An 18,400-nucleotide genomic window follows, 5' to 3' on the forward strand; every position below is an offset into this window, starting at 1 on the left:
AACAATGAAAGAAAAAGTATAAGAAACAGTCACCCAAAAAATCTATAAAACATAAGACTGGAAACTATAATACACATGCAAAAGATCAGCAAGATAAAAAAATATTCCCAAACAAAGCAGTATGTCACAAAAAGTCTACAGAAATATTGAGTTTGTTTTGTGTTGGTCATCTGCCGCCTGGCATGGGACCGTAAGTGTGGTTTATATACCCTGTGAGACTCTATTGGGGAAAACTAATTTCCCCTTTGCCAGGGGTTGTCAATTGGAGATAGCTTCTTGGTTAGGGGTGGGAGCTTCTGTCAACGTCCCCCTCTCCGCACTGGGATCCCATCTGTCTTGGACCTGTGCAAGCCCATGCTGTCTGTGGGGTCATATGCACATTAGTACTATTATATCTGGAAGCCAGTGTTTCCTTGTTGTCTTCCATCCCCTCTGGCTTCTAGAATCCTGCTTCCTCTTCTGCATAGTGCTCCGAGCCTTGAGGGGAGGTGAGAAGCTTGATGAAGTCATCCCCTCTATGACTGAGTCTTTTAAAGTCTCACTCTTTGCATTGTTCAGCTGTGAGTTTCTGTATTAGTTCCCATCTACTGCAAGAGGAAGCTTCTCTGATGATGGCTGAGATATTGATCTATAAGGTATAACAGAATGTTCTTAGGAGTTATATTACTATGTTCCTTTATCAGAACAATCGTATTTGGTTTTCCCTTAGGCCCATGGCTGATCCAATCTCAGTAGAAGGAATTCTGAAGTACTGAAATATAATTGTTATTGCCCCTGTGACACTGATACTACCTATAAGTTGTATGTTTTAATTGAGCCTTATTTTGCTTAATTTCAAAATGATTCACAAATGACCAACATTTGATCAACAGGCTGCATGTTTTCTAGGATAAATATGAATTCAACTCAGTGAAAATTGTAAACTTACTTAGGATTCTGATTTTTGAAAAGGGGAGGTGTTCTTGAGATGGGCTTTGTAGGTGATGGCACTGTGTCACGGTGTCTGAGTGTTAGACATGCCTGATACTGTTACTGCTGGATTATTCTGAGGCACTTCAGATCTCATCATTTAATCTGTCATTACTCCAGTATTTCTCACAGATTGGTACTTTAAAAAAAATCTGAGCCCTACCTCCCTTTTTTTCTTGGAGACAGGGTTTCTCCATATAACTACCCCGGCTGTCCTGGAACTTGCTTTGTAGGCCTGCCTGGCCTTGAACTCACAGAGATCTGCCTGCCTCTGACTCATGAGTGCTCAAAGGTGTGCGCCACAATGCCCAGCTTGTAATCCATATTTTTTTTAAAAGATTATTTATTTATTTTGTGTAGAAGTGTACTCTGTCTGCATATGTGTCTTCATACCAGAAGAGGACACCAGATCACATTATAGATGGTATGAGCCACCATGTGGTTTGCTGGGAATTGAACTCAGCACCTTTGGAAGAGCAGCCAACACTCTTAACCTCTGAGCCATCTCTCCAGCCCCCCTAATCCATATTTTTAACACACTAAAGAATGACTCAGTTTTGATAGGTAATTCCTCTGTGAATTACATATACTAAAAATTCCCAAGCAACACTGTCATTTCTAGGCAATTAAACTTACCCATAAAACAAGAGGACTAAGTCTTTTTGTTGTTCCTGTTTATTTAGGCTAGCAATATGACGGCAGAAGAAACGGTGAATGTGAAAGAAGTTGAAATCATTAAGTTGATTTTGGACTTCTTGAATTCAAAGAAGCTTCACATTAGTATGCTGGCTCTCGAGAAGGAAAGTGGAGTCATAAATGGCCTGTTTTCAGATGATATGCTTTTCTTGAGGTATGCTAACATATTACTATGAGGCTTACATGTAGCTCTTTCAAAGAAGAGTATTAATATGGTAATGTGTATAATATGCTCATGAAAGACCATAAGTGTAACGTTTTCTTTTCATAATGGAATATTTGCAATGTATAGTAATTTATTTATAGAATGTTTTCAGTTGTAAGATGTATAGTCTTCAGTCACAGCCTTAAAGTGTAGTATCAAGAAATCCAAGGCACTGGAAGGTAAAGAAAATATTACTAAAATATGCATAAGTATATAGAAATGACTTCCATAAAATGAAGCATTTATTATAAAAATATATTCATCATTAAAAATAAAGAAAATTCACCACTACCTAGAAACAATTGTGATTCTTGCATATGTATATTTCAGTTTTATATGTATGTGTGTTTTACCTGAATGTATGTCTGTGCACCATGTGCATACCTGGTACCTGCAGAGGCCAGAAGAGGGCATCAGATCTTCTGGAACTGGAGTCAGAGATGATTGTGAGCTGCCATGTGGGTATTGAACCCAGGTCCTCAGGAAGAGCTCCAACCCCTTTTTTAACAGATAGCAATTTTTTTTTTCCAGGCATTGTTGTGTATGCCTTCAATCCCAGCACTTGAGTGGTAGAGGCAGGCAGATTTCTGTGAGTTCAAGGATAGATTGGTTTACATAGTTCCAGGCCAGCCAGAGCTACATTAAAAAAAAAAAAAAAAGTTATTTTGTTGAATCTCAGGGATTCTTTGTGATTACAAGAATATATGTTAAAACTTTTCAATTTAGTCTCTTAATGGTTCACCATTTTTAGATCGTTTCTAATTTTCTTAAATTACTGATCAGCTCTACTGATTAGCTTTTATATGTGAGACTTTTTATATCTTGAATTGATTTTCTGTGGCACAAGTCTTAGAGGGGGATTTGCAGGGCAAGGGGAATTGTATTATTTGCCACAGTAGAAAACTGAATATACCCCAAGCTGACCTGGATGGAAAAGAAAACACCAAACTCCCACATATAAATATGTTCTGTTTTAATGATTCCAAATACCCATGAGATGGAGGATATTTTTGAAAGAAATGAGCTGTTCCTAATTCATAAACATGAAGCTGAGAGGTGAGCACAGAGGTTTATTAAACTTGTTGCACTTCCTTGTATCCCTAGATCTTCTGGCCTCAGGAACCTACTGAGTGCTATAGTGAGGGAACTAAAGTAGTGCTGTTTTGCCCTGGTCTTTTTTGTTGTTGTTGAGACAGGGTTTCTCTGTGTAGCCCTGGCTGTCCAGTAACTTGCTTTGTAGACCAAGTTCCGCCTGCCTCTGCCTTCTGAGTTTTGGATTAAGGCATGTGCCACTGTGCCCGGCTTGCCCTTTTCTTTCAAGTGTTGCTACCTCTGGAATTAGTACTGGTGCTTGCTTGAGCACTCTCCAGGAGCCTGTTGGTGTGTGTAGGCTTTAATGTTTTTTAATCCTTCTTTATTAGGGGGCTCATAAACGCCTCTACCTCCCTTCAAACCCCCGACCCTAGGTAGGAGAGAAATAAGGTTGGTAGGAACATGGGATAAAGACCTTTCAGACTTAGTTCCTTGGGGCGATTCCACTCTTTGTGGTCAGGATTCCTACAGTGGCAAACAGCAGCAGTGGCACGATTCAGCAGCAGCCTCTGAAGTGCTCTGAGTTTCTGGAAGCATCTCTCTCTCCTGCCTCTCTCTCCTGCCTCTCTCTCCCTCTCTCTCTCCCATTCTCCCTCCCTCCCTCACAGGCTGCTATCAGCTGTGGATAAACTAAAAACATTCCTACATCCTACACTTGGGATTACAACAAACATATTTGCATAACATAAGTGAGTTTTTAAAGAAACTAAAGCTTCCACTATAGGTATGTGATGAAATTTTACTGGTCTGAGGTAAAATGGAAAAAATTACAGGATAGTTAAGTGTTTTATTAAGCTAATATATTCATCTTAAATACTTTTGAAATTGTGTCCTTCCTTCATTTTTAAGATTAAAACATCCCTTTATAGAATTGCTGTGACATATTGTGTTTGGCTATATTATTTTTTAAATAAAATGTTGGAAATCTTATGTTAATCCTTCTGTCCATCCATCCTTTTTATAAATTTACTGTTGTCACAAATCTAAAATTGAGAAATTGTTATTGTAAAAGAATACTGCTTATGTTTGAGTAATCAGAGGTTAATCTCCATTATTTGCTTTTCATGTTTTGTCATCTCTTCTGTCATCTATTAATATAGCCAGAATTGGTGAGCATTCTGGGTTTTTCTTTATTTAGGCAGCTAATTCTGGATGGTCAATGGGATGAAGTTCTTCAGTTCATTCAGCCTCTAGAATGTATGGAAAAATTTGACAAAAAAAGGTAGGATTTTATTTTAAATTTTAGTGTCTTGTCATTGACAGCAACCTAGCAACCAAACAGCAATGAATACATTTCAGATGCAGCCTTCCTATGAGACAGCACCAGTGCCCTGCTGTATTGGAGCACTCTCTAGGAAGACTTACACAGCTAAAGTTCTTGAAGTCTTTGCAAGTCTGATATGCAGATCTACTTAGTCAGTGTGAGTATGCAACGGTAGATCAGTGCAGACTTGAAAGACTTCTCTCCGCTGACTCTTGGCCTTCATTGTTCAACGGGCAGTCAGCTGTAATTTGTGTCCTTATTCTGTTACCATAATCAATGTCCTTTCCTCTTTCCCTCCCTGGCTGCCCTTACAGTTTATGCTTTATCATTAGTTTTTAGGAGTTTGATTATGATATGCTTAAATGCTTTTTTTATTTGCTCATTTATTTGTCAGACATTTCCTACTTAGGGTTTGCTGAGTTGGGAAGGGGGGCTATATGTTTATTCTTCCAATTTGAAACATTTTTGGCCATTATTTCTATGAAAATGTATCTCTTACATTGCATTTTCCTTCTGGGATATAATATTAAATTGAATTTCACCCATAGGACTGAGGATTTTGTTTAGTTTTTGTTTGTGGTTCTAGGGATTGAGCATAGGGCCTCACACATGCTTAACAAATGCTCTCCAGTAAACTACAGCTGCAGCCTCACCCCACGCCTGCCCCTGCTTTCTTTTCTTTTGAGACTGGGTCTCATTAGTTTTGGGTTGGCCTCAAACTCAATACTAGAGCGTGACCTTGAGCTTCTGATCCTCCTGCCTACACCTCTTGGGTACTTGGGTTTATATAGGGGTATACCACCAATCTCAGTTAATGAAGTGCTGGGGTTTGAACCAGAGCTTTGTGCATGCTAGGCAAACATTGCACCAGCTGAGCTACATGCCCAGCCTAGTGCCCCCGACAGGAATACAAATTGTTCAGAGACACTCCTGCTGTATAGTTAAGAATGGACTGGACTTGTAATCTTCTGGCTGCCACGTTCCAGGGCGGGGCTACAGTGTTTGCCAGCACACCTGCACCTCTTTAAAAGCACTCTTCCCTCTTTGTTCTCATGGATTAGGTTTATTTAATTTTGACCAGCTTTTCTATTGGCTATATAATGATAAATATGGGGTTTTAAATTTCAGATAGTATACTTTTCAATTTTTTGTTGGGCATGGTGGATGATACTGGTAACTCTAGTACTCAGAAGCTGAGGCAAAGAGGATCATGAGGCTGAGGTCTTTTGTGCTTAATAAGAAGTTTCCTGTCAGCTGGGACTGTACATAGCACCTAACATAAAAATTTGTCTTTTATAGTTTTTCCCTGAGATAGACCTTTAAAAATGTATTTATTTATTTTGTGTAGATGAGTGCTCTATCTGCATGTACACTTGCATGCCAGAAGGGCATCAGATCCCAGTATAGATGGTTGTGAACCACTATGTGGTTGCTGGGAATTGAATTTAGGACCTCTGAAAGGACAGTGCTCTTAACCCCTGAGCCATCTCTCCGACCCAAGATATCCTTTTTTGTTGTTGCTGGTTTTTGTTTTTTTCTGAGACAGGGTTTTACTGTATAGTCCTGGCAATCCTGGAACTCTGTAGACCAGGCTAGCCTTGAATTAAAAAATCCTCCTGCCCATGCCTTCAAGTGCTGGGATTAAGAGCGTGTGCCTCTGTGAGATAGTCTTTTTTTTTTTTTTAAGATTTATTTATTATATATGAAATGTTCTGTCTGCATGTATGCCACAAATCAGATGAGGGCACCAGATCTCATTATAGATGGTTATGAGCCGCCATGTGGTTGCTGGCAATTGAACTCAGGACCTTTGGAAGAGCAGCCAGTGCTCTTAACCTCTGAGCCATCTCTCCAGCCCCTCTCTGAGATATTATCTGTTCATTTACTGTGGATATTTTTCTTTAAGTCTTTGAATTTAAGTAGTTACTTATTTGCTAGTGTATATATTGTTTCCAAGTTTGAACTGCTAGTCATACTAGGTTCAGATTGTAATAATTACTTTTTTTCTAACTATAAGTCACTTAAAAAAAGTACTCATTTTATATAAAGTATTCTTCTACCCCTGTAGATTTCCGTATTCCCCAGACGCTAGGGACAGAAACCAGTGCCCTGCACATGGTAGGGAAATGCTGTACAGTGGAGCTATGTTCCCAGCTTATAAATTTGTCCTTGAGACATTGAATTCTGTCAACGTCCTTTGAAAATTTCATGTATACATGTGGGTGTGTCTGTGTGTTGCTATTGCATGTTTGTGCAGGTAACTGAAGAGAGCAGAGGTGTGGGATCCCTGGAGCTGGAGTTACAGGCAGCGCTGAGCCGCTCTCTGTGGGGACTGGGAACTGAACATGGGTCTTCTGCTAGCGCAGCAAACATTCTTAATCATGGAGCTATTTTTTTTTTCAAGCAAGTAGTCAACTTGTTTAGTCTCAAAATAACAAATTTTGTCACATGTGGATTCTAGTGAAATTTCTTCTTGATTCTTTCACTTTTTTTTCTCTTGTTTTCCCAGAATTCCTTGGCATTTCCTTTTTATCTTAACTATTTTGGGAATAGCCATAGGTTTGGGGAATTGAATTTATACAAGTAGATTTTAGTACATCTCCTACCATGGCTCCCTGTTATTCCTTTTTCTTTCTTTTTCTTTTCTGTTTCCGTACTCACTTTCTGTCTGATCTACCAATATCAAACTGGAAAGTTTTTTTCTAGATTTTCTTTCAGTTGTGCTTGTGCATGTGTGTTTGTATGGATATACATGTACGAGAGGCCAGAAGAGAGAGGACTGTTGGATATTCAGGTGTGGAAGCAAGCACCTTTAACTGCGTATCCATCTTGCTGGCCCAGTTTGATCATTTATAAAACAAAATTGCTGGAGTGTGCTCTAGGCAATTGATGGAATATATGCCTGGCATATGCTGAGTCCTGGGTTTCATCTGCAGCCCTGCATGGAACAAATTTGGCCTGTTGTGCTTCAGAAACTTTGGTTTCCTCTCTAGGATTTGGCTTTGCTGTCATTCACTTTCTAAGATAATGCCTTGCCATGTAGCCCAGGTTGGCTTCCAACTCATGATCCTCCTTATCTGATCTCCTGAGTCTGGGTTTGCAGATATATGCTACCATGCCTGGTATTGTTCAACTTTTTTAATCATTTTAATGTTTCCTCTTTCACAGATTCCGTTATATTATCTTGAAGCAGAAGTTTCTAGAAGCTTTGTGTGTTAACAATGCAATGTCTGCAGAAGATGAGCCCCAGCATGTAAGATTTTTATTCCTGAAGGTTTGCGCCCTAGTCTTGTTTTCAGCTATTTTATTCACTAAACCAGAAGATTATTATGAGTTTTCCAAGTTTTTCTGAACTATAATGAAGCAAGATCTGTAGTTTTGCAGATGTAGTACTTTTAATCTGTAGTCCTTCTAAAATTGTTCTGTGACTTAAACCAAAGTGCTATATAAATGCTTCAAGAGTATATATTCTTTTCCTTTAAGGTAAGTCAGACTAGGGTCTCTTAAACTTTTTCCTCTTTTGATTTGTTTTTGACACAGAGAAATTTACATGACCCTGGATTTACTGGTATGCAAATAAAGCATTTAATGATCACAGATCATAAGCAATTTTATTTCAAAATGGTATACATAATTATTTTACCATACATTTATTAAAGATGGAAGCAAGTTTACACGACAGTAAGATGGATAGATGGATATGCATATTTATCCATTTGTTTGTATATGTATATATGTGAGGTGTGTGTTGAGAGAGAATGAGAATGTGTGTGTGCTACGAGACAGTATTAGGTGTCTGTCTTTACTTTTTGGCTTGTTGAGATAAAGTGTCTCTATTGTTTGCATCTGTATATGCCACACTAGCTGGCTGTGAGCTTTCTGGGAGTGTCCTGTGTCTACTTCCCATCTTCTGTACCAGGCCTGGGGTTATGAACATGTAGCATACCTGGCTTTCATGTCATCTAGGGAATAAAACACACAGTTTGTTATCTTGCATAGCAGGTGCTTTATCTATTGCGCTCTCTCTCCAGTCACCCTATTCTTTTTTAAAGGAAGGGTTTTTGAGTTTGGTTCCACACATTTACATGATGGTTTACGATCATCTGTAACTCAGTTTCAGAGGATTCAACACCATTTTCTGCCCCCCCCCCCCAGGGCACTGGGCACACATATGGGTCACATATATACATACAGGCAAAACACTCATGCACCTAAAAGAAAGAAAAAAGACAGTTTCAGCTGGGTGTGGTGGAGCACGCCTATAATCCCAGCACTCAGGGAGACGAAGACAGGCAGATCTCTGTACGTTTGAGGCTGGGCTGGTCTACAAAGTGAATCCAGGGTGGCCAAGGCTACACAGAGAAACCCTGTCACCAAAACCAAAAAACAAAACAAACAAACGAAAAAAGACAGGCTTCCGTGTAGCCCGTGCTGGCTTTGAGCTGCTGGTAACTTCTATAAGGTCGTCCTGCCTCTGCCTCCTGATGCTTGCTCTTTGTTACATAAAGGGTTAAATTTTGGCCAAATATTTTATATTGAGGATGAAGCAAATTGTTCACATTTTCAGAGTTGATCAAATTTTAAAGCCTTATCGTTCATGTATTATTTTGTCGGCATGTATCACACACTTAATGGTGACCGTATGTGTAGTTGGAGACAGTTTACGGGAGTTGGTTCTCTCCTTCCGCCATCTGGGTCCCAGGGCTCAAACTGAGGCCCTCTGACTTGGCGGCACGAAACTTTATCCTCTTGGTCATCTTGCCAGCCCATGGTCAATATTTTGATGCTGACCGTTAATGCTGACCGTAATGCTTTGCATAAATACATAGTACAAAATGGCAGAAGTATATTTAGGACCATTTTAGAAGTTTTTGGAAACCAGAATTCATAAAATTTTTAAAATAAAACTCAAGGAAGCAACTTTTAATTGAGTTTTTGAAGTAAAGTTGAAGTTTAGTAAAGATATCTAAAAATAGATTTTAAGCACCATGGATTAGGACATCGGTTCTTAACAGTTTTTTTTTGTTTTGTTTTGTTTTTTGTTTTCTCTCTGTCTGCCTCTCTTTCTCTTTCTGTCTCATGTGTACCATTTACAAGTGTGGAGATTTGAGTCAGTCTCCTTCCACCCTGTGGATTCTGGGGATTAAGCTCAGGATTGTCAGACTTGGTAGCAAGCAAGCATTTTAGACAGTGAGCCATTTTGTTAGCTTATTTCTGAGGATTTGAACTCTTGTCCTGATGCCTGTACAGCAAATGTTGTTATCCACTGAGCCACACTCATAACAGATGAATTATGGGGAACGCGGATACTCAGATTATAGCAAAACCCAAAGGATTACAGTGGTTTTTTTTTTTTCCATGATGGAGATATTTTTGCTAGATAATGATATCTACATGTAGAAAAAACATTGGAACAAATTAAAAAACTCAACTTGTTATTTTGAGTTTGTCACTAACCAGTTGATTCAGTCTGTATCCCAACTACTCCCATTGTGTAAGATAGGCCCAGAGAGTTAAATTCTATCAGCAGTGTCCAAACTTTTGACGCTGGGACGAGATATTGTCACCTACAATGCTTACGCTCAAAGGCCACACAATTGAGATGAAAAACAAACAAACAAACAAAAACCAACCCTCAATGTTTTTGGTCAGTTTACAGTTTTAGGTTGGACCATATTCACAGCTAACCTGGGCACAGGCTACAGGTTGGATGGGCCAACAGGGTATATTTGGTATGCACATCGTTGTCAATTATCTTATTTAAGCTTCTATCTGTTCTGTTCCTATTGTTTTTGTAGTAATCAATTACAGATGTTCCCTTTTGTGAATTTTGCTTTTTATCTCCATTAGACTCTATCCTAAGAAAAGCTGATAGCAATAGGAACAGGGACTGTCTCTGACATGAACTGATTGGCCTGCTCTTTGATCACCTCCCCCTGAGGGGGGAGCAGCCTTACCAGGTCACAGAGGAAGACAATGCAGCCTCCCTGATGAGACCTGATAGACTAGGATCAGAGGGAAGGAGAGGAAGACCTCCCCTGTCAGTGGACTATTGACATCCTTCAGTTTTCATTTTCATAGAGCTGTGCATGGAAGCTGTCAACTGTAACTACAGTATTCATAAGACAGAAGCTTGAGTTAAGACCAGCCCGAGCTGCATAGAGACCCTGTATCTAACCATACTAACAAAATGAAAGTAACTTAAAGAGCAAATATTTGCAAGGAATTTTAAGTCTGGATTGAAGTAGGATGTTATTTTTGTAGGTAAAATTTTAATTTGGTATTTAACCAAATTTTTTATTTTAAGTTGTAAAAATATCAATTAAAAATTATTACACATTGTACAAATATGTATTCTCTCTAGTGCCAAAATCAGTTTTCATATTTTAAGGTGATCACTTGCCTTTTACCTCTTTATAGTCATCCTTTATATTTTTTAGTTGGAATTCACCATGCAAGAAGCTGTCCAGTGTCTACATGCTCTAGAGGAGTACTGCCCTTCGAAAGACGATTACAGCAAGCTCTGTCTGCTGCTCACTCTGCCACGTCTAACCAATCATGCTGAATTTAAGGACTGGAATCCCAGCACAGCACGAGTTCACTGCTTTGAAGAGGTCTGTGTCATGGTTGCAGAGTTCATCCCTGCCGACAGGAAGCTAAGTGAGGCTGGTTTCAAAGCAAGTAACAACCGCTTATTCCAGCTTGTAATGAAGGGTCTACTTTATGAATGCTGCGTAGAATTTTGTCAGAGTAAAGCAACCGGAGAAGAAATTACAGAAAGTGAAGTACTTCTTGGCATCGACCTCTTATGTGGCAACGGGTGTGATGATTTAGATCTAAGCTTATTGTCTTGGCTTCAGAATCTTCCTTCTTCAGTCTTTTCTTGTGCATTTGAACAGAAAATGCTTAATATTCATGTTGACAAACTTCTGAAGCCTACAAAAGCTGCATATGCCGATCTCTTGACTCCTCTTATCAGCAAACTTTCTCCCTACCCATCATCTCCAATGAGAAGACCTCAGTCAGCTGATGCCTATATGACTCGCTCTCTCAATCCTGCTTTGGATGGCCTCACATGTGGATTAACCAGTCATGATAAGAGGATCTCAGATCTTGGGAACAAAACTTCTCCAATGTCACACTCCTTTGCTAACTTCCACTACCCAGGCGTACAAAACCTCAGCAGAAGTCTCATGCTTGAGAATACAGAATGTCACAGCATCTATGAAGAATCTCCTGAGCGGTAAGCATTTGCTCGTAAAATTAGGGAATCGTCAGTTTGGAGTAGTCTGTAGTGTGTTCATGTAAATGCTCTGAGTGTTCAGCACTGTGTAGTTTTAAGAATTTTAAGTTTATTTTTAAAGTTAGCGTGTAAAGTAATGGGTTTCATAATGGCACACATTTTATACGTATGAGTCATTATTTGTTCTGATTTGTCTTTTTCACTGTGCTCCCTCATGCTCCTGTCCACTTCTGACTGGATTCCCTTCTTCTCTCAGATAGACCCCTTTATGTTTTTATGCATATCCATTCTCCTCTCTTTTCTCCCCTTTCTAAAGACACCTTCCTCCCCTGCCATGACTCCCTTTCTAGTTTAATGACCTCTGCACAAACCATATGCATAAATATATGTCCTTTGGTTTATTTGTTTTTGTTTTGATTTTTTTTTCTTTTTGTAGCCTTGGATATTCTGGAACTTGCACTGTAGCCCAGGTTGGCATTAAACTCGTAGAGATCCACCTGCTTCTGCCTCCTGTGTGCTGGGATTAAAGGCATGTACCATCACTGCCCAGAGTGTCTGGTTTATTTCATTTAATGCAATAATTTCTAGCTGTAGCTATTTTCCTGTGGATGATTTTATTTTTCTTTATGGCTGAGCATGGTAATGCACACTTTAATCCCAGTACTTGGGAGGCAGAGGCAGGTGGGTCTCTGTAAGTTCAAGGCTAAAGTTTCTTTTAGCAGAGGTTGACAGTTAATGTAGAGACTCACAAATGGTCAAAGTACTGAGAATAAATGTTTATTGAGTGCTTGTTTTTTTTTAATTTTAATTTTTATTAATTACCATTTATTCACTTTGTATCCCCCCTGTAGCTCCCACTCTCCTCCCCTCCCAATCCCATCCTCCATCCCCTTTCTCCACCCATGCCCCTCCCCAAGTCCACTGATAGAGGAGGTCTTCCTCTCCTTCCTTCTGATCCTAGTCTATCAGGTCTCATCAGGACTGGCTGCATTGTCTTCCTCTGTGTCCTGGTAAGGCTACACTCCCCCTCTGGGGGAGGTGATCAAAGAGCAGGCCAATCAGTTCATGTCAGAGAGAGTCCTTGTTTCCATTACTAGGGAACCCATTTGGACCCTGAACTGCCATGGGCTGCATCTGTGCAGGGATTCTAGGTTATCTCCATGAATGGTCCTTGGTTGGAGTATCAGCACAGGCTCAGATTTTTTGGTTCTGTTGCTCTCTTTGTGGAGTTCCAGTCCTCTCCAGGTCTTACTATTTCCCACTTCTTTCATAAGATTCCCTGCATTCTACCCAAAGGTTGGCCATAAGTCTCAGCATCTGCTTTAAGATTTACTTATTTATTGTTTATACAGTTTTCTGTCTGAGTGTATATCTGCAGGCCAGAAGAGGGCACCAGATATCATTATAGATGATTGTGAGCCTCCAGTGGTTGCTGGGAATTGAACTCAGGAGCTTTGGAAAAATAGCCAGTGCTCTAACCTCTGAGCCATCTCTCCAGTGTAAGTGCTTAGTTCTAAATGGAACATCTACACCCCCTTCAAGGCCCAGGAAAAGTCACCAAAGGTGTTTTGGGGTGGGTTGCTAAGTGCCAGAAGATGGAGAGAAGTTCCTTGAAACACTTATTTTCTGGCCATCCCAATCACCAGCTCATAGTAGTTGAGGCTACCTGCACAAAAAGAAAAAAAAAAAGACATGGGAGTGGGAGAGGAGGCAAGTCAGCAAGAGAGGGCAAGGGATAAGAGAGGTAATTGGAAGGTGAAAATGATCACAGACAATTTATATGTGTAGTATTATCAGAAGTAAGATACAAATTATCAAAAACATATTTTATAATGTATAGGAACATATAAAATGGCCATAAAGCATTCCACTCTGTATTTCCTACATTTTCTTTATCCATTTGTTGGTAGTCATCCAGGTTTGCTCCATTCTCTCACTTTTATGAATTGTGCAGTTATTTAGAAACATGGCTGTACAAGTATCTCTGCACTGATATGTTGACTTGCAACCTTTAGGTACATACTCATGACAGAACTATGGTTGGGTTACATAGTAGTTCTATTTTCAGTTTTCTGAGAAACCTCCATCTTGATTACCATATTGGTTGCAAAGGTTCTCATCAACAATGCATATGGGATCTTCTTTATCCACACCCATGCCAGCTTTAGTCATCATTTTCTTGATGATAACCATTCTAACTGGAGGTTAGGTGGGTTTTTTTTTTTTTTAAAGATTTATTTATTATTTATACAACATTCTGCCTGCACACCATATCTCACTATAGATGGTTATGAGCCACCATGTGGTTGCTGGGAATTGAACTCAGGACCTATTGGAAGAACATCGAGTGCTCTTAACCTCTGAGCCATCTCTCCAGCCCCTTAGGTGGGTTTTCAAAGCAGTTGTAATTTGTATTTTCCCAATGACTAAGGACGTTGAACACTTTCTTGTTTTGAGAATTATCTGTTCAGTCATTAGCTCATTTTTTGATTTGATGAGTTTTTCTCTTTGGTGTTTAATTTTTGTAACTCCTATATTCTAGGTATTATTCCCTTTTTTGAGTTATAGTTGGCAGAGTTATTCCCCAGTCTGTATGCACTGCAGAAGCATTTTAATTTCATATAATCTCATTTTTCCAGTTCTTGGGATTATTTTCTGTGCTATTGGAGTCCTTTCAAAAACTTCTGTATATGGTTCTCTGTGTGTGCAAGGTTATCATAGTTGTTAGGAATTTATAGTAGTCTCGTAATCAACATTCTTCCCTGTAGTCAGAGGACAAGCACCAAAGTAAAGGGGGCCTTTGTGACAATGACTAACTTTGCCTTCCTGATCCCTATAACAGTTTTGATATATCCTCATATATTCTCCCAAGAGAGGCCAGTACTTTATAATTAAATTCTTTTTTTTTATTTTTACAAATGGACAATAAATATTTTTCTAAAAAGATACACATTACCTCCAGCAATCAACCAAAGCAAAGCAAACACGAAGCCAGTGAGATGGCGCTTTCACTTAGAAGAGTTACAGAGGCTGAGAAACACGTACCAGCCCACCAATGGTGTGTGTGACCAAGAATTCACAGGCTCCTGACTGTCATGCAGATGCTATGCTGCCAGCGGGCAGGTTGACATGTGAACATGGAAACATGTATAGGATCCACTGAGACTACCTAGGGATACATCCTAAGGACACAGTTAGACAAGTACAGAAATGTGGATATAAAAGAATGATGGTGGCTGGGCAGTTATTATGCACGCCTTTATTTCAGCTCAAGGGCAGAGGAAGGTGGATCTCTGTGAGTTCAAGGCCAGCCTGGTCTACAGTGATTCCAGAACAGCCAGAGCTACACTCAGAGAAACCCTGTCTCGAAAAGCAAAAGAAAAAAAACAAAAACAAACAAAACAAAAAACCGGTCATTATAATTTTTTTTATGATAGTAAAAATTGGTAAAATGAAATGACCAACAATTGGGAAATGTACATAGATTATGACACAACTTTTTAGTGGAATATATAATTAACTTCTTTAAAGTAAAATGTCATTTAACTTCTGTAGTTGTTTCTATGGTGTTTTGTAGCAATAGGTAAGTCTGTGTAAATGTCTGATATTCATCATCTTCAGGTGACATTTTTTCCTTCTTTTTAAAATATTTATTTATTTAATTTTGAGACAAGGTATGTAGCTTTGTTGGCCTGGAACTGGCAGTGTAAAGCAGGCTGGCCTCAAAGTCATTGAGCCCAGCCTGCCTCTGCCTCCTAATGTTGGGATCAGGAGTGTGCATCACCACACCTGGGTCACTGTTAACAATTCTGGATTCATGAGAAGCAGAAATTGTTAGTATTTTAAGAGAGTATTCAGACAAACCTAATATTCTTAACTTAGTAAAATCCCCAAATTATGCCATTAAAAAGATGATCTATTAAAAATGTGGAAAGATAGGCTAGTCATGAATCCCAGCACTTGGGAAGCAGAGGCAGGCAGGTCTCTATGAGTTCAAGGCCAGCCTGGTCTACAGAGTGAGTTCCAGGACAGCCAGGGCTACACAGAGACATACCGCCTCAATAATAAATAGATAGATAGATAGATAGATAGATAGATAGATAGATAGATAGATAGATAGATAAGATAGAATCTTGAGTAACTTTAAAAAGGTAGAAATATGTTTTGCTTTTATGTTCAGTGTAAATAAGCCAAAGAAAGTCTCTTAATAAAATCTAAAAAGTCTTAGAACTCTATAGAAACATATGAGAAGGAAAAAATAAATATTTGAATAACAAAATCACAATTTACATTTCATAAAGAGAATATAGGTATTAAATCTTCCAGCCTATCCAGTTTGTAGATGAATCTAGGTAACAACGAATGAAATGAATTTTCTGAAAACCCATACTACTGATATAGGTTAGAGACCCTGTTTCCTGAGGATAGGTGTCCTACCTGGGCATGTCTGCACCTCAGCTGCAGCATGCTGGATGAGGTCCATGGCATACACACCTCAGCTGCAGCATGCATCCTCTTGAGCTCAGGAGTTTGAGAGTACACACCAAGACCCTGTCTCAAAACCAAACACCTTCTCTCTAAACATGTTCTGATCTTGAAAGCATTTTTCTTTAGTTAAGAAAAGAATAAAGGGACTGGAGAGATGGCTCAGTGGTTAAGAGAACTGTCTGCTCTTCCTAATAGACCTGGGTTCAATCCCCAGTACCCACATGGCAGCTCACAACTGTCTGTAATCCCACTTCCAAGGGATTTGTCACCTTCATGTTAGTGCACATAAAAATAAATAAATTAATTTAAAAAAGAAGAGAATAAAGGTCTATTTTTGTATAATTTATAAACACTAAATTCTTAATAGTCTTTTTTAGTGGGAGAAATTTTTCTCTAAAAATGCATTTTTTAATTCCCATCTCTGACTTTTCTACTTTTTTGGAAGAAGTGACACACCTGTTGAGGCCCAGCAGCCTGTCGGCGGTGAGCCCGTGTGCCAGGCCTCAGGGTTAGAAAAAGAGCCTGCCAACGGAGCACAGAATCCAGTGCCAGCCAAACAAGAAAAGAATGAGGTAATACTCACTGAATATAATGTGCTTCTCATTGTAAAAATAGCTTTTCTTGTATAAAATTCAAAAGACTTTTAATATTTTAGAGTAGTGCAATATTTTGTATATTCTTATTATTGGCTCATTTCTGGCTTCTCCCCAAAGAATTTGTAGTATGTTTAGTTGTTATGTATTTTATAACTTTTAAGTAGAAGAATTTATAAAAAATCTAAAATGCCACATATTGGCTTTTCATGACTCAAATACTTGAGTTTACTTTAAATGTGGCTACTTTTTATTTTAAAGGCATATGCTATATTTTTTATTGTATTTAATAAACAATTTAAAATGTGTAATATAGAGCAATACTCTTATCTAAGGTTCCATTTTTTATTGTGTTTCTGAAAGAAAATTCTATTGTGACATAAAATATAAATTTTATGTGCTATTCCACTTGAAGAAGTATTAAGTGTGGTTTTTCCTTTTATAAAAAAATAACTATGGGGGGGTGTGAGTGTGTGTGTGTGATGTCTGTGAGTGTGTGTGTGTGATGTCTGTGAGTGCATATGCAGGTGGTAGTTAGTTCTCTCCAGAATCAAACTTGGGTTGTCAGGCTTGGGGAGTAGGTATCTTTACCCGCTTGCCCATCCACCCAGCCCCTAAACAATTGTTTAGGAGGATGAATGGGAAATATTAAAACTGCTGAATGTAAAACCAGTTCCTACTCATGAAAGAACATTTGGAACCCAGTTTTTAGGCAAATAGATGTTTTTATCTATGGAAACCTATTACATGCTTAGTATTAAATATGTTGATAAGGTTAATATTTTTACTAACTAGTAATACAGTCTTTCAAAATGTATTTAATTCCAATAATACCGAATTTTTTGTTATCTTCATGCTTATTCCCTGACTGTGTGCCCGTTATAACTGTCAGTTTGCATTACTTAGTCGGGAATGCACAGTAACCTGTCATTCAGTCAGTTGGTACAGAGTAAAGCAAAGGAGCTGTGCATAGTATGTTATGTTTCAAAGAGCAGCATGATTTTTAAATTGTCCTAGTTGTAATTTTATAGATGAAATTGAAAAAACATACTTTAGTAATGGTGTGTTCATTTGTATTGTCTTTCTAATGTTTTTAAGCTTCGAGATTCCACTGAACAATTTCAGGAGTATTATAGGCAAAGACTGCGCTACCAGCAGCATTTGGAGCAGAAGGAGCAGCAGCGTCAGATATACCAGCAGATGTTACTGGAAGGAGGCGTGAACCAAGAGGACGGTCCTGATCAGCAGCAGAATCTTACTGAGCAGTTTCTTAATAGGTCTGTTGTCTGTCCTGTGAACAGGCTCGTTTAAAGCTGTTCAGAGTGCACAGTGAAGGCTGGTATTGCAGAGGTGGCTCACAATTAAGATCACATTTGCTTCTTACAGCCGACCAGGTTTGGTTCCCAGCATCCACATGGTGGCTCACTCCTCCTCTGGCCTCTGTGGGCGCCAAGTACACACAGGATGCACATAGGTACATGCAGATAAACATTCATACACATGAAATAAATCTTTAAAAACATGGAGTAACTGCTACTTTCCATGTAGTTTGGAATTTTCAGGATTTTAAAATGTTTTATGTAATGTAGACTTACATAATAATGTCTTTCAGTTACAAAGTCTAGTTTTGTCTTTCTTCACCAAGTAAGTATAGGTGCAGTGTGGTGTTGAGCGATGGGCTGGAAGCTGGGGGGGCTTGTGGATCCCACTTTTACCCAAGGTAGATGAGGTTCAGGAGAAGTTATTTTGTTTCTTTCTTTTCTTTTCTTTCTTTCTTTCTCTTTCTTTCTTTCTTTCTTTCTTTCTTTCTTTCTTTCTTTCTTTCTTTCTTTCTTTCTTTCTTTCTTTCT

General features: G+C 38.8%; 1 protein-coding gene across 2 annotated transcripts in view; it reads left to right on the plus strand.

Annotated features, from left to right (window-relative positions):
- Wdr47 (WD repeat domain 47) overlaps positions 1-18,400 on the plus strand; it is a 55,835-nt gene that overhangs the window by 14,958 nt on the left and 22,477 nt on the right. For both annotated transcript variants that reach the window (XM_055618172.1, XM_055618171.1), the window contains exons 2-7: positions 1,653-1,819; positions 4,101-4,184; positions 7,395-7,479; positions 10,667-11,469; positions 16,403-16,529; positions 17,649-17,827. In XM_055618172.1, the coding sequence (XP_055474147.1) occupies positions 1,662-1,819; positions 4,101-4,184; positions 7,395-7,479; positions 10,667-11,469; positions 16,403-16,529; positions 17,649-17,827 (1,436 nt within the window). In that variant the 5' untranslated portion in view covers positions 1,653-1,661. The remainder of the gene's footprint in view (positions 1-1,652; positions 1,820-4,100; positions 4,185-7,394; positions 7,480-10,666; positions 11,470-16,402; positions 16,530-17,648; positions 17,828-18,400) is intronic.

Source organism: Psammomys obesus, unplaced genomic scaffold, assembly GCF_907164565.1.
Source record: "Psammomys obesus unplaced genomic scaffold, mPsaObe1.curated_primary_1811, whole genome shotgun sequence".
In the NCBI taxonomy this organism is placed as follows: Eukaryota; Metazoa; Chordata; class Mammalia; order Rodentia; family Muridae; genus Psammomys; species Psammomys obesus.